Genomic DNA, 15,380 nt, shown 5'->3' with positions numbered 1-15,380 from the left:
CATACTATACAGCAAAACTGAAATGGAATAATTTATATGACTTCTGTATGAAGCACAAAGAGGCCACAAATGGTAAACTTACCTCAAACTAATGGCTAGTCTTTGCCTTGTATCGACTGGCTTTCTCCAATTCGTTGTGCAATTCCCGGTGCTCCCTTTTATCAGGAGATGCAGTTCTTCGAAACATTCTCGCGACATACGAAAATACTTGAAGAACCTATCTTCGTCAGACTCTAGTTCAATACACAGACGGTGGTATTCTCCTAAGCTTTCTCTCTTGCTATTAATGTCGTGCACCCAACATCTCCTCTTCTTGGTGCCATTTCGTATCGCTAATGCGAGGAGGAGTTCTTCCTCGTCCGAACTACTCATTTCTACACTCGCACAAAGATAACGTGTCCTGCGTGAAGCTTCCAAATCGTCTAACGCCAAGACAATCGCGCTACGCATGCAAGCTCAATAATGGGGTTCGGCCCCTTCCACAGTGTAACAGCTGACGCAGCAAGAGTCATTGCGGCCGTTGCCTGTGTGTCGTCCCGGGCCCGGCAACCCTCTGCGCCGTCCGTCGCAGCGGCAGGCCGGATTCTGCCTGGCCAGGCAGCGCTGGCTACCACAACGCTACAGTCATGTAATGTATAGTACATCTGCCTAGTAAGCAGGAGACCTGGGTTCAAGTCCTGGCTCTGGCACGAATTTTAATTCATTCCTTCAGCTTCTATCATTATCCAGTATAATTATATCACTTCGGCAATTACTGGTAATGCCTCACCGCTTTTGCTGCTGTAATCACATTATTTCTTCTCTTTTTTTCCATGTACTACGACGTCCAATATCTTCGTCTCTGCAAACTGGCAATTTCATGCTGTTACACTACAATGATTAGATATCAAACCTCGTAAAATTTGCAGCTACAGGGTGCCTCAAAAATGACCGGTATATTTGAAACGGCAATAAAAACTAAACGAGCAGCGATAGAAATACACCGTTTGTTGCAATATGCTTGGGACAACAGTACATTTTCAGGCGGACAAACTTTCGAAATTACAGTAGTTACAATTTTCAACAACAGATGGCGCTGCAAGTGATGTGAAAGATAGAGAAGATAACGCAGTCTGTGGGTGCGCCATTCTGTACGTCGTCTTTCTGCTGTAAGCGTGTGCTGTTCACAACGTGCAAGTGTGCTGTAGACAACATGGTTTATTCCTTAGAACAGAGGATTTTTCTGGTGTTGGAATTCCACCGCCTAGAACACACTGTTGTTGCAACAAGACGAAGTTCTCAACGGAGGTTTAATGTAACCAAAGGACCGAAAAGCGATACAATAAAGGATCTGTTTGAAAAATTTCAACGGACTGGGAACGTGACGGATGAACGTGCTGGAAAGGTAGGGCGACCGCGTACGGCAACCACAGAGGGCAACGCGCAGCTAGTGCAGCAGGTGATCCAACAGCGGCCTCGGGTTTCCGTTCGCCGTGTTGCAGCTGCGGTCCAAATGACGCCAACGTCCACGTATCGTCTCCTGCGCCAGAGTTTACACCTCTATCCATACAAAATTCAAATGCGGCAACCCCTCAGCGCCGCTACCATTGCTGCACGAGAGACATTCGGTAACGATATAGTGCACAGGATTGATGACGGCGATATGCATGTGGGCAGCATTTGGTTTACTGACGACGCTTATTTTTACCTGGACGGCTTCGTCAATAAACAGAACTGGCGCATATGGGGAACCGAAAAGCCCCATGTTGCAGTCCCATCGTCCCTGCATCCTCAAAAAGTACTGGTCTGGGCCGCCATTTCTTCCAAAGGAATCATTGGCCCATTTTTCAGATCCGAAACGATTACTGCATCACGCTATCTGGACATTCTTCGTGAATTTGTGGCAGTACAAACTGCCTTAGACGACACTGCGAACACCTCGTGGTTTATGCAAGATGGTGCCCGGCCACATCGCACGGCCGACGTCTTTAATTTCCTGAATGAATATTTCGATGATCGTGTGATTGCTTTGGGCTATCCGAAACATACAGGAGGCGGCGTGGATTGGCCTCCCTATTCGCCAGACATGAACCCCTGTGACTTCTTTCTGTGGGGACACTTGAAAGACCAGGTGTACCGCCAGAATCCAGAAACAATTGAACAGCTGAAGCAGTACATCTCATCTGCATGTGAAGCCATTCCGCCAGACACGTTGTCAAAGGTTTCGGGTAATTTCATTCAGAGACTACGCCATATTATTGCTACGCATGGTGGATATGTGGAAAATATCGTACTATAGAGTTTCCCAGACCGCAGCGCCATCTGTTGTTGAAAATTGTAACAACTGTAATTTCGAAAGTTTGTCTGCCTGAAAATGTACTGTTGTCCCAAGCATATTGCAACAAACGGTGTATTTCTATCGCTGCTCGTTTAGTTTTTATTGCCGTTTCAAATATACTGGTCATTTTTGAAACACCTTGTAGTTTGTTTGAACTACGCTTATTGGAAGTCCTAATACAGATGATGTGGTTGAGGCCTTGATATTAAGCGAATATTCCAGTTGAGGTAGTTTCATGGACCAGTATAATCTCTAACGTCATTTCCAGTGGCCCACTAAATTTCGGAACACGACAACATCTAAATATTCATACGGTATAGAGAATAGCATCACTTTAATACGTGGAGTGGCATTTGTTTAGTATTTGAGCAATGGAGGGTGTCCATATAAAGTCTTATGTTAGGCGTATAATGATAGCTCTTTGTGTCTGAAAAGTGGACAAAGTCGAATTTTCGTAGCGATTTTATCTTACGATAAACATGTATATTAATGTGTCAGACAGATACATCAGATGCATCAATATTTAATTTGTTTTTGCAAAGTGTGAGACGTCTTGCAATGTGTGATAAATAGTTTTTCTGAGATATCGACTCATTGACTTCGGAAATGTCATAACTCTCACTATTACCGTATTTCAGGTTGTGTGTTTGCAAGCTGTAGGATACATGTTCTTATTCTTTCTTTGCCTAACAAGACAATTGTGTTGTGTGTCTTTGTGGTGCTGTAGTTGGTTACAGTTCTTTTTTTTTTTTTTTTTAAACACGATGCATTTACTTTCTCCCTCCTTAAATGTTGCTTGAGAACTTTTCTAAATGCTGCAATATATGCTTTGAGGGTGTGTTGTAAGGTTGTAAGTCACCATCTTAGATGTAGTGTGGATAAATAATTAATTTATAAGTCTGTTACGTTTTCAACCGTGCAGCAATCTATCGACGGCAGTGTGAAATCGTGGTCTAAAGATCGAACATCATTGTTTTACAATGCAGCTGTCTGCTGGTGGCGCTAAGACTTCGTTCTTTACAGTGCAGCATTCTGCTGGTGATGGTAGCAAGCAGGATATGGAAGTGAACTTACTTTTAATTGCGTTTTCAGAGCTTTTGGGTAAGTATTTGAGGTAAAAAAACGCATTTTCAACAAAAACGAATTTCTGTTTCGTTATTTAAATTTTATTAGCAAATGCTGGTTTTTAATTGTCTATAGAGAAATATTATATCTACTCAATCCGGTATTTCTTGGTGAATGATTTAGAGCAGGGCTTAACAACTGGCCGGTTTTGAGCGCGAGTACTCGCGTCTGCTCAGGCACGTGCTCGCGAGCAGGTGCAAGGTCGCGGAGTAGGGAGGGAGGGGAGGGAGGGGAAATGCGCGCGCACCTATGAATAGGACCGCAGCGTGCCTATTGAATTCGCGCCGACTGTGTAACGTTAAAAGTACTACGATCAACTCTAACAGTCACTTCGCTGGTTAAGAATCATGTCAAGTCGCCGTTGTGTAACCCCAACCATACTTTCGCAATTCAATCCCCATTCGGAGGAATTGTATCTGTTTACAGAAAAATATGGTGTTGCAAAATGTTTAGTATGTCACAAAACGCTGAATTCTTTTAGGAAATTTAATTTGCAGCGACATTATATTTCGTACCAGGCGAAAGACTACGGAAGTGGAAAATGTGATGGACCAGATCGTGCACAGGAAGTTATTAAACTTAAAAGGAAGCTATCCGAAGAAGATCTGGATGACGAAGAAAAATCAACTGAGGCAGCTCTCAAAGTGAGCTACAAAATTGCTTTGTTTTTAGCAAAATCCCTGCGCCCCTTCACTGATGGCGATTTAATAAAAGATGTTTGGTAGTTGCAGCGGAACATTTGAGTCCACCTCAAGTTGGACAGTTTCGGATTGTGCCATTATCTGACATGACTATTATGCGTTGCATACAGGACATGGCAGACGACGTCCAGAGCCAGCTTGCAAATATCTATAAAGACTTAATGGCGTATTCTCTAGCTCTGGACGAAAGTGTTGATATCACTGGAACAGCGCAGCTTTCCATATTTATTAAAGGTGTTAATAGATATCTTCAGGTGAGGAAGGAGCTCCTCGATGTAGTAGCCATGAAGAACACTACAACCGGAGGTGATATTTTAAGTAGTGTTGAAGAAAGTGTTGAAAATATAGGATTGTCGTGGAATTCTTTAGTTTCAGTGTCTACAGACGGTGCACCAGCGATGACAGGGAAAAAATTAGGTTTCGTTGCGCTGTTGAAGGAGAAAATGCAAAAACTGACCGTGCCGAATGAAATAAGGGGCGTTCACTGTGTGATCCACCAGGAAAACTTATGTGCAAAGAGTATCACTCACTAAAAAATGTGATGAGTGTTGTTGTTCGTACAACCAATTATAGAAGGAAGCATGGGCTACAACACAGGCAATTTAAAAGCTTTCTTGAGGATGTAGAAAGCCAGTATGGTTGCCTGCCTTATTACAGCGAGGTCCGCTGGCTTAGTCGTGGCGAATTATTAAATCGAATTTTTGCCTATTAGATGAGATAAATATGTTCATGGAAATAAATAACATGTGTGTTCCCGAATTGAAAGAGCCTTCATGGAAATGTGATCTCGCGTTCTTAGCAGATTTTACTAGCCATCTGAATGCTTTGAACATTTCACTACAAGGTAAAGATCTGCTAATTACTCATTTCATAGATCGAATACGAGCTTTTAAAATGAAATTGACACTTTGGGTGAGTCAACTGGAAACAGGAAATCTAGCTCATTTTCCTAAATTATCATCCATGCAAGATGTTCACAAAGACTGTGAACGTTATTCACATAGTTTAGTTGCCCTTAAGAAAGAATTTGATCAACGTTTTCAAGATCTGACAGCACTAGACAGTGATTCTGATCTATTCTCCTCTCCATACTTAGCGAATATTGAAGAGATTCGTCCTGAGCTGCAACTAGAAATTATTGACCTGCAGTGTAACAGAGAATACAGAGACAAATTTCAGAACAAGAAAAACATTTTGGAATTTTACAGACACTTCCCTCAGGATAGATTTCCTCATTTGCACAAACTGGCGGCTACAATAATATCAATGTTCGGTTTCACGTATGTTTGTGAATAACTGTTCTCTTCAATGAAATGTAACAAAACGCGCCTGAGAAACGCATTGTCTGATCGAAATTTAAACTGCACGCTGCGCCTACGATGCACAAGAACAATTACTCCGAACATAGACGCAATTGTAAAGGGCAAAAAGTACAAGTTAACAGAGAATCCCACACTTCAGTGACACCTTTTATTGTGTAACAGTTCACAAAATTAATACGAATGTAGAGGCACACACTAAGCTAATAAAATTATGTGGCACGGGTACATTCTCCTTTATTTGATTCATTTGTCACAATAATAATTCGTGAGTGATATCCCTGAAGGTGGCCGCGGATTTACATTGACTGGCGGCAGCTGTTGTGTGCCCCACGTGACTCTCCCCACTCTCCGCTCTGGTCCGGTAGTGGGGGTAGCGTGCTCGCGCTGCTCCGTGCTCGCGCCTTGCTGCTCACAGCTTGCTCCGCGAGCACGTATGTGGTGAAGCCCTGATTTAGATCTTCAAATGAGAATTATGAATGTGACTGTTGAAATGTCCAAACGACGTTCTCCCATCCACCTCCTTCCCTTCAGTATGCTGATGGCACTGCTTCCCTCGCCTTCTGTCCTACGCTCCAGAAATCCCAACGGTCCCTCCTAATCTACCTCAGCCACTTTACCTCCTAGTGTAACCAATGGCTCCTTAAAAGGCAGGCAATAATTATAGGACACACTACCCGCACCTTTCAGCTAACTACCATACTAAAATTTCCTGAAGTATTTACTCCACAGTAACAAAAGTACGCAATGATGACCACGTTTCCTTTCTACTATAGTTATTTTTGACTCGTCGTTGTAGCTACTGACTAACAACGAGAACTGTTTCTCCATTTACTCCAGTTATTGCTTCTCACCGCTTGGTTCATCTCGTGTTTGCTCGGCCGTATTCCTGTTACCACGCTATAGAACTCTCTACACCCGTTCAGCGGCGTGTTTTAAACTTACGGTATCATACAAATGGTATGCAGCCTGCTAGGTAGAATTCTATTACGAGTGGTACTTGCGACCTGCAAATCTCTCGGTACTCGTCGTTTTACTGTAGTACAATGGTGCCCATACTTCCCTTTCTCTATAGTCACTTTCCGACACTTAATATTTGCCAATGATTGAGAATTGTCTGTTCACTTACACCAGTTACTGTTTCCAGTTCCATGATGCGCTTCGTACATTGTTTTTACTGACAAGTTCCCTACTAATATGCTATTGAGTTCACTACAGCTGTTAGGAGATTAATCCACAAATTTCCCACCCATAGCGTCACTTGTCTTTGATATTAACTCATTTTATTTCTCATTAGGTTTTTATAGGTTACTTATTCCGCTGCTTATGCGCAACTACATTTTCGTTTATGCTGTATGACAATTATAGTTGTGTAAGGTTTTGTTTTATTATTTTATCGTTGTTTTACCCTCACCCTGAGACCAACCTCAAGATATGCCAGTCATTAGCTAATTAGCACCATTTCTCACTGGTGGCTGCACTTTTTGTTTCACTTTCTTGTACCATATTTGTTCGATCACCCAAAATCATTACTAGGGAGAAAGATGACCTGGAACAAAGTCCGACGAAATCTTCGACGCCGTTTATCTGTGCAAGTGGGAATTTGGTTTCTGAGTGAACCGGAATCACTACTTTTGGATCCTCTGTTTTTCATTTCTTCATTTGAGGACTTGTTCGTATGTAAACCCACAGAACATGGGCCATTATCCATCAGACTATTTCCATCAGTACTTTGAAGAATCGTTGAATAATCTCAAGATTGGTGTAGAGTGCACAATGTCTGGTGTCCGCACCGTGAAACGATTCTTTCACCAAATTCTTTATCCTAACCAGTACGTTCAGAAAGTGTTTAAATCCGTACGTGAATCAACTCACAGATGATGAACGAATGTATGGATATTTTCAGCAAGACAGAGCAACAGCACATACTACCTTGACAACCTTGTCACAAGTGTGTGAGGTGGATGACGAGGAGAGAACAGTTAGCGTAGGCAGAATAACCTCCTAGACACCTCGCTAGTCTCATCTCTTTCCCTGTGATTTATATCTGTGGGGTAAATTGAAGGGTCAGGGATGCTCAGATAATCTTCACACACTGGAAGACCTCTGAAAATGTAATAGCTGCTATTCCTCCGGAAGAGCTACTAAATCGAACACAGCGCTGCATCAATATCAATGGCGGCCATTTGCCCACGTAAGTAATTCTACATCCTTATTTAATTTGTGAACTTCATATATATATCAAAAAAAGTTTTGCATCACCCCGGTTCCCAGAACTCCTGAAGATAGACGTTGACTGTAGATATTGTATCACAGAGCAGTCCCTTTGACTGTTCAGAAATGCCACTAAATCCGCCCAAAGATTTAAACAACCATGCATGCCAGCGCCTGTTAGACGAAGGGGGTCCGACAGCCGATCAGTTCCACAAGGAGGTGCACGGCTCGTGTTGTCTGCAGTTCAACCGAGCCCAGACGGTCAATACCCCAGTTCGATCGCGTCCGCATTGTTACTTTGTGCCAGGAAGGGCTCCCAACAAGGGAAGTGTCCAGGCGTCTCGGAGTGAACCAAAGCGATGTTGTTCGGACATGGAGGAGACACAGAGAGACAGGAACTGTCCATGACATGCCTCGTTCAGTCCGCCAAAGGGCTACTGCTATAGCGGATGACCGCTACCTACGGATTATGGCTCGGAGGAACCCTGACAGCAACTCCACAATATTGAATAATCCTTTTCGTTCAGCCACAGGACGTCGTGTTACGACTCAAATTGTACGCAATAGGCTACGTGATGCGCAAGTTCACTCCCGACGTCCATGGCGAGGCCCATCTATGCAATCACGACACCATGCAGCGCGGTACAGATGGGCCCAACAACATGCCGAGTGGACCGCTCAGGATTGGCATCACGTTCTCAACCAGACAATCGTCGAAGACGTGTCTGGAGGCAACCCGGTCAGGCTGAACGCCTTAGACACACTGTCCAGCGAGTGCAGCAAGGTGGAGTTTCCCTGCTGTTTTGGGGTAGCATTACATGGGGCCGACGTACGCCGTTGGTGGTCATGGAATGCGCCCTAACGGCTGTGCGATACGTGAACGCCATCCTGCGACCGATAGTACAACCATATCGGCAGCACATTGGCGAGGCATTCGTCTTCATGGACGACAATTCGCGCTGCCATCGTTCACATCTTGTGAGTGACTTTCTTCAGGATAACGACATCTCTCGACTAGAGTGGCCAGACATGAACCCTATCGAACATACGTAGGATAGATTGAAAAGGGCTGTTTATGGACGACCTGACCCACCAACCACTCTGAGGGATATGCGCCGAATCGCCGTTAAGGAGCGGAACAATCTGGACCAACAGTGCCTTGATGAACCTGTGGATAGTATGCCACGACGAATACATGCACTCATCAATGCAAGAGGACGTGCTACTGGGTATTAGAGGTACCGATGTGTACACCAATCTGGGCCACCACCTCTGAACGTCTCGCTGTATGGTGGTACCACATACAATGTGTGGTTTTCATGAGCAATAAAAAGGGCGAAAATGATGTTTGTGTTGACCTCTATTCCAATTATCTGTACAGGTTCCGGAACTCTCGGAACCGAGGTGATGCAAAACTTTTTTTGATGTGTTTATATACATAGGGACTGGTTCATTCCAGAGCACATGATGATGTGGTGAGGACAAAATGTTGAAACTGCAATCTTGATGTATAACAACGAAGGCTTCTGGTATGGCCAAAGTGGAATGACAACTTTCATTAATAAGTTATATCCTCCTCTGAATAAAGGCCACTTACCTGTAGGTGGAGATGATTTGCTTTGCTGGTTCCAGTACTGCTCATGGTAACCGCGAGGATGACTTGAATACAGATTTCCTGTAACAGGAGACAGAGTCTTGTCATGCTGGTCTGGAGGTGGTGTCGGCATAGCCAGTAGGTGCGACAACAGCGTCTGGTTTGACGATTCCATATGCTGCTGTGGTGACTGTAGAGATGGTGGCAGAGGCGGTGGTAAAGGTGGTGGCCGTAAGCGTGGAGTCTGCAATGGTGGAGGTACCCAGAAGTTCAGAAAATTGGGCAGGCCATTGGCCAAGCTAGAGGCTTCACGATTATCCCTCCTGTAGCACGGATTGTACTCGCCCCTAAATGCTTCACGAGAGGTGTGATGTGTGCCTCCACGGTTTGCAAACGGTGTGTCCAAAGAAGCATTCTTATACGAATCTGTGACATAAGGCTGCGGTCTACAGTGAGCAGTGGAATGTTCGGTCATTCTTCGTGAATGCGGTCGATGTTGCTGTGCGCTGTGGGGCGATTTTCCATGGGTGGGTGGCACATCAGTTAGGGGCATGTGGGGAAGTGGGGTCATAGGTGGGTAAGGACGGTGGGTAGGTATGTGGGAATGAGAACTGTGATGTGTAGGCATACGATGCTGGGACACATGAGGTGGTGCCTCGTGTCTTGGCACCTGGGGTTGGGTCAAATGGTGCAGAGGCATGAGGGAGTGGTTATTGTTAGCTGGAGACACAGTGTGAGATGGAGGAAAATGATGCACCGGCATAAGGGGCTGTGACACAGCAGCCGGAGTCGAGTTAAATGGAGTCACGGTGCGCAGCTGCGACACTTGGACTTCATTCGGGTAAGTCGGTGGAACATTTTGTGTATGTTCTCGGGGATGGGACATGTGAGGTTGAGAAACATTTGATGGAGGAACATTTAGTAGGAAACCATTTGTAATATGCTCAAATGCAGCATGTCCGAGAAGTGATAGTATATTTGAGGGTATGCTAGGTGTCTGAGATATTGGTGGAGGTGGGACTGAGAAGTCAACTTGAAAGTTGTACGGTAAACTGGGAGGTGCGGCACTTTGCTTCTCGCGTGGTGGACTCCGCTCCCGGACGTTTCCGCTGTGAGTCGGAAGAGCATTGTCTTTGCAGCTGGGAGGCGGTGGGGGATACGGAGTCGGTGCGTGGGCGGCCAGTGGCCGTTCGGTGGCGCCAGTGCGCTGCTGCTGCCGGTCCTCCAGCGAGGGAGGGTGGGCGCTGGCTGTCAGCTCGCGAGGCGGCAGGACGGTGGGCGGACCGTAGCGCACGGCCGGCGGCGGCGGCAGCCGGTTCAGTTGTCTGCCGCCCGTCGTAGGCGGCGGCGGCGGCGGCGGCGGCGGCTTTGGTGGTGGTGGCGGCGGCGGCGGCGGCGGCTGCGCTGGCGGGGGCGGCGGAGGAACCGTCAGCAACATGTGCACAGTACGCGCGTGCTCGTCCACCGGCGCAGGGGGTGGCGCAGGGGGTGGCGCTGACGGCGGCGGCGGCGGCGGCGGCGGCGGCAGCGGCAGCGTCGCGGCAATCGAGTAGTGCGTGCCTCGCTCCTGCTGCGGCTGCGGCTGCGGCGTGGGAGGCGGCGGGGGCGGTGGGGCAGAGGCAGAGGCGGCCGCTGCGGCTGTCTTGCAGGAAGCGGCTCCGTGGCGTGGGGGCGTCATCGGCGGCGTAATGGGCGCGTCTGCCGGGTTGACGCGATACTTGGCGTGTGTGGGCGGCGGCGGCCGCTCCCCCCTGCTGTGTTGGTCCTCCTCATCGCTGGGCGGCTCCTCCTGCCAACCGAGCAGAAAGGTGGAACTCAGTTACTTATTCCACAGAACATACACTGACGAGTCAAAACATTATGACCACTGACGCTGTATGCTGCACGGTGGCGCCGAGGGCACACGACTCGATATGAGAAGTATATGAGCGGAGCAGAGAAAAACAGGGAGTAATTCCAGCGACGGTAAGTGGCGCAAATCCGAAGATTCGCAGACTTTGGCGACTTTGACCAAAGCCGGATTGTTGTGGCCCAGTGCCTGGGAGCGAGCATCTCGGAAACGGCGAAGCTGGTCGGCTGTTCGAATGCTACTCTCTTGAGCATCTATGGAAAGTGGTTGAAGAATGCCGTAACTACGAGTAGTAGAGATGGGGGATCCGCTCTTGAACTAATTCATAGAGTTCAATCTTTCAAAGGAGTGAAATATCAGTGATTCAGAAAAAAAGAACGGTAGCTCCAAACGTTTCCCTCACGGCAGAGAGAGAGAGAGAGAGAGAGAGAGAGAGAGAGAGAGAGAGAGAGACGGAGCATATCAGCGGCGCCTCTGCTGGTCAGAGCACAGTGCACGCCACACAACACAGCCAGCGCCGGCCTCTGCCCTGCTTCTACCTTGGCTGCCTGCATTGTGCAGTGCCCCATTGGATTTTGTGTTTCACATATGCCGTGCCGTCTCTGTGCGTCGTCTGCCGCAGCTTAACTTCGCATCGCACTCTGTCGGCGATCGTTTCAGTCGCACATCCTGCCCTCTGGGCAGTTGATGCGAGCAACAGGACAGAGAGCCACCTAGCGGATAACATAGGAACTACTTGCAACAACCTGCTCGCAAGGGAACGGACGATTTGTCTCGGAGCGGGTGAGCTCACCGCTCCCCCCCACCCTCGGAACTCGCCCGCTCAACGCTCGCCCCACCGTCTCGACTCTAGCCAGAGCGTCGAGCAAAGCGACTCAGGTGTCACACTGGTCTCTGCGGTCTCAGCTCACGCAGTAATACAGCTCGCGGCTCGACCTGCTCGACTCAGCGCCTCTGCATCGGAGTTCGTCTCTACTGGATATTGTTCTTCGTAGTAATACCGCTATGTATATTACATTATTATGTTATGTATACATCAATTGTTTTTATTTTATTTTTATTTGTTTAAACTGATTAGATTAGGTTCCTGATGACTCCTCTTACTATAGGATTTTTATTATGGACACTCGAATTTACGCTTTAATTACGAGCGAACCGATAAACGTATCGCAAAATGTGATACACCAATATTTTCCTTGTTTTATTCTGCGTAAGGCTACATGCAGCACTTTCGTTTTACAGTCAAATTTATATATTTTTTTCTTATTCTGGTACGGATTTTGCGATTTTAGGCGTCTTCGGAAGGAAACGTTCACTTTAAAAATATATGGCTTGCGATGTATTTGTATGAGGTTAGTGAAATTTTAATACATTATAGCCAAATATATTGTTAATGTAAATCTCAAGTTACAACATTTTCCGATAACCCAAAAATCCACGATAGTGCAAAATAAATCAATAATCAAAAACTTTGTCATATCGTGGAAATTTCAATAAACAATACAAAATTCTTACTCATTATCTGTGTTACTTCAAAATAGGATCAAATAAGATCAAAATACAGGTATAGTACTGGAATAAACCAAGTTTAAAGGGCAATGTGCCTTCCATTTATTTTCTATTGTAAATGAGTGGTGAGTCATGAAAAAGAGCTAATTCATTTCAGGGAGTGAACAGTTCTGATCCAATCTCTGAAAAGAACAGTTTTGCCCATCTCTAACGAGTAGGCGACAAGAAGTTGGGCGTTCATACCTCATCACAGAACATAGGGCTCGGAAGCTTGCCTTACAGTGCCGGCGCAGGCACAAGTGTTTTGGAATACAGCGTTGAGCGCACAGTGTTGAACGTGGCGTTCCACAGCACAGGACCGCACCTGTTCCCATGCTGAGCGAACAACATCGTCATTTACGATTACAGTAGGCACGGAATCATCGAGATTGGACAGCGGATCAATGGAATCGTGTCGCCTGGTCGGATGCACCCCGTTTATTGTTAAACCAGGTCGATGGTCGTGTCCAGATACTTCACGATCCACGTGAACGACTGATCGAAACGTGCAGCGCGCCAAAGACGCTGGCAGGTAGGAGCAGTATTATGTTGTGGAGGACATTCACGTGCCTTCCGTGGGACCTGCGATAGTAACCGAAGGCACCATGATAGCTGTGGACTACGTGAACATTATTCAAGATTTATGCTCGATGTCTTTCTCAAGAGCGGTAGCATCTTCCATCAGGATAACTGTCCGTGTCACAAGATCAGAATCGTGCTGCAGTGGTTTGAGAAGCACGATAGTGAACTCACGTTGATGTCGTGACCACCAAATTCGGCTTATCTGAAACCGATGAAACACACCTGGGACGCTATCGGGCGCCATCTCCGCGCGCACAAACCGACTACCCGTAAATTACGGGGAGTGTGTGACCTGTGCGTAGGCACCTGATGCCACGAACCTCTGGAAACCTGTCAAGTACTTGTAGAATCCATGACACGCAGAATCACTGCTGAATTGCGTTCCAGAGGTGGACCAACACGCTTTTGAGTAGATGATCATAACGTTTTGGCTCATCAGTGTATTCACGATAAACGTTACGATGTGGAACACGTCGACAGGAAAAAATCTAGAACACATAAAAAGTCTACTCTCTAAAAATTACTTACTATTTCTTTTCAAGAATTCCTCTATGGGACGGGTGGATTTGTCACGCAGAAATGTCTTTTGATTCATTTTGAAAGATTTTCTGCTATGCGTTCAGACATTGTTTGTCCGTGGGTACGTTGTCAAAGAGTTTTCACCTCTATCTGTGCCAAAGATGGATTCGTTAAAGGGTAATGCACATTATTTTTCCTCCTAGTGTTTTACTTGTGAATGTTTCTGTTACTCTCAAACTCAGATGGACCGTTTGTAACGAATTTCGTACGTGAATGTACAGTTGAACCTCAGTAATCCGACCCATACTGGACCAGGAGCGCGGTCGGAACCCAAAAGAGATCGGATTAGTAGAGGAACACTGTTACTGGCCCATAATATCCCATCACAACTGATAGTACTGTCTGGAATACCATTACATGTTAAAACAGTAACAAATAGAAAAGAAAACGCAGACGACGATCGATATTGATTTTGCTGCGATGTTCCGGTATTTCCTAATCCACAAAATGTCTATTGCGGTAAACGTAGAGCTTTGTTCGATGTATTGAAGGGCTATATGACATGCATTTTTAGCATTTGTGTGTGATACTCGAGCTGTAGGTTCGTTACTTTTCTTGTCGTCATCATCTTTTTCGGTCCCATCGGTTTTCGAATAACAGCGTCAGTGAGTCGTGCAGTGAACGTCAGCTGTACTGATCCACTCACTCAAGTCACTGAGCGCAACATGTGTACCTGTGAGGTTCCACTGTACAGGATGATCCTTATTAATGTTTTAAAACCCCAACACGACACTGAGACAAGCAATTTAACAAAGGACACACGGAGCCGCAAATGTCAGAAAATACCCGAAAAGTGAATGACGAATGTTGAACGTGGGTCGGCAGCAGCACGTGCAGCAGTTGAGCGTATTTGTCTGTCCCTCCTGATCTTCCCAACCGAAGTCAAGTATTCACGTCAGTGTGGCTCCGGGCTTACATGCACGACGATAGCGCGTATGCGCTAACGGTTCAAATCTTTCATGTGACAGGAAGAATTTTTCTTTCATTGTGTTACACGGTTATGTGTTTACATTGCGGTAATACCATACTTATTATTTCATTTACGGGTGTTCCGGACCCCGCTGGCTTATTTCAAAGTACAGTACGACAAAAAACTAGTTTTGCGTCATAAGTATATGAGCATAGGATGTCGAATTGCGTCCCTACCAGTAAATGATCTACATTTTCTTTACTAAATAAAGTACGTAAACAAAAAAGAAGGGACAAAAGGAAAGAAACACAAAATAAAACAGCTTTTGCTTGGTTACAGCATTGACAATAATTTTGTATCTTCTACGTTTACATTTTATGTATCCAGAAAGGCCCGTACAGGACCTGCAACATGCGGTCGTGCATTATCCTGCTGAAATGTAGGGTTTCGCAGGGATCGAATGAAGGGTAGAGCCACGGGTCGTAACACATCTGAAATGTAACGTCCACTGTTCAAAGTGCCGTCAATGCGAACAAGAGGTGACCGAGACGTGTAACCAATGGCACTCTATACCACCACGCTGGGTGATACGCCAGTATAGCGATGACGAATACACGCTTCCAATGTGCGTTCACCACGATG

At 46.0% G+C, this 15,380-nt stretch overlaps 1 protein-coding gene across 1 annotated transcript in view; it reads right to left on the bottom strand.

The window, feature by feature from the left end:
• LOC126249995 (mucin-6-like) overlaps window positions 1-15,380 on the bottom strand; it is a 323,978-nt gene that overhangs the window by 124,641 nt on the left and 183,957 nt on the right. The window contains exon 5 of the mRNA XM_049951522.1: window positions 9,274-11,059. Coding sequence (XP_049807479.1) covers window positions 9,274-11,059 — 1,786 coding nt within the window. The remainder of the gene's footprint in view (window positions 1-9,273; window positions 11,060-15,380) is intronic.

Source organism: Schistocerca nitens, chromosome 1 (genome assembly GCF_023898315.1).
Source record: "Schistocerca nitens isolate TAMUIC-IGC-003100 chromosome 1, iqSchNite1.1, whole genome shotgun sequence".
Classification (NCBI taxonomy): Eukaryota; Metazoa; Arthropoda; class Insecta; order Orthoptera; family Acrididae; genus Schistocerca; species Schistocerca nitens.
Note: the sequence above shows the minus strand (reverse complement) of the source record. Positions and strands in the feature narration are given on the sequence as shown.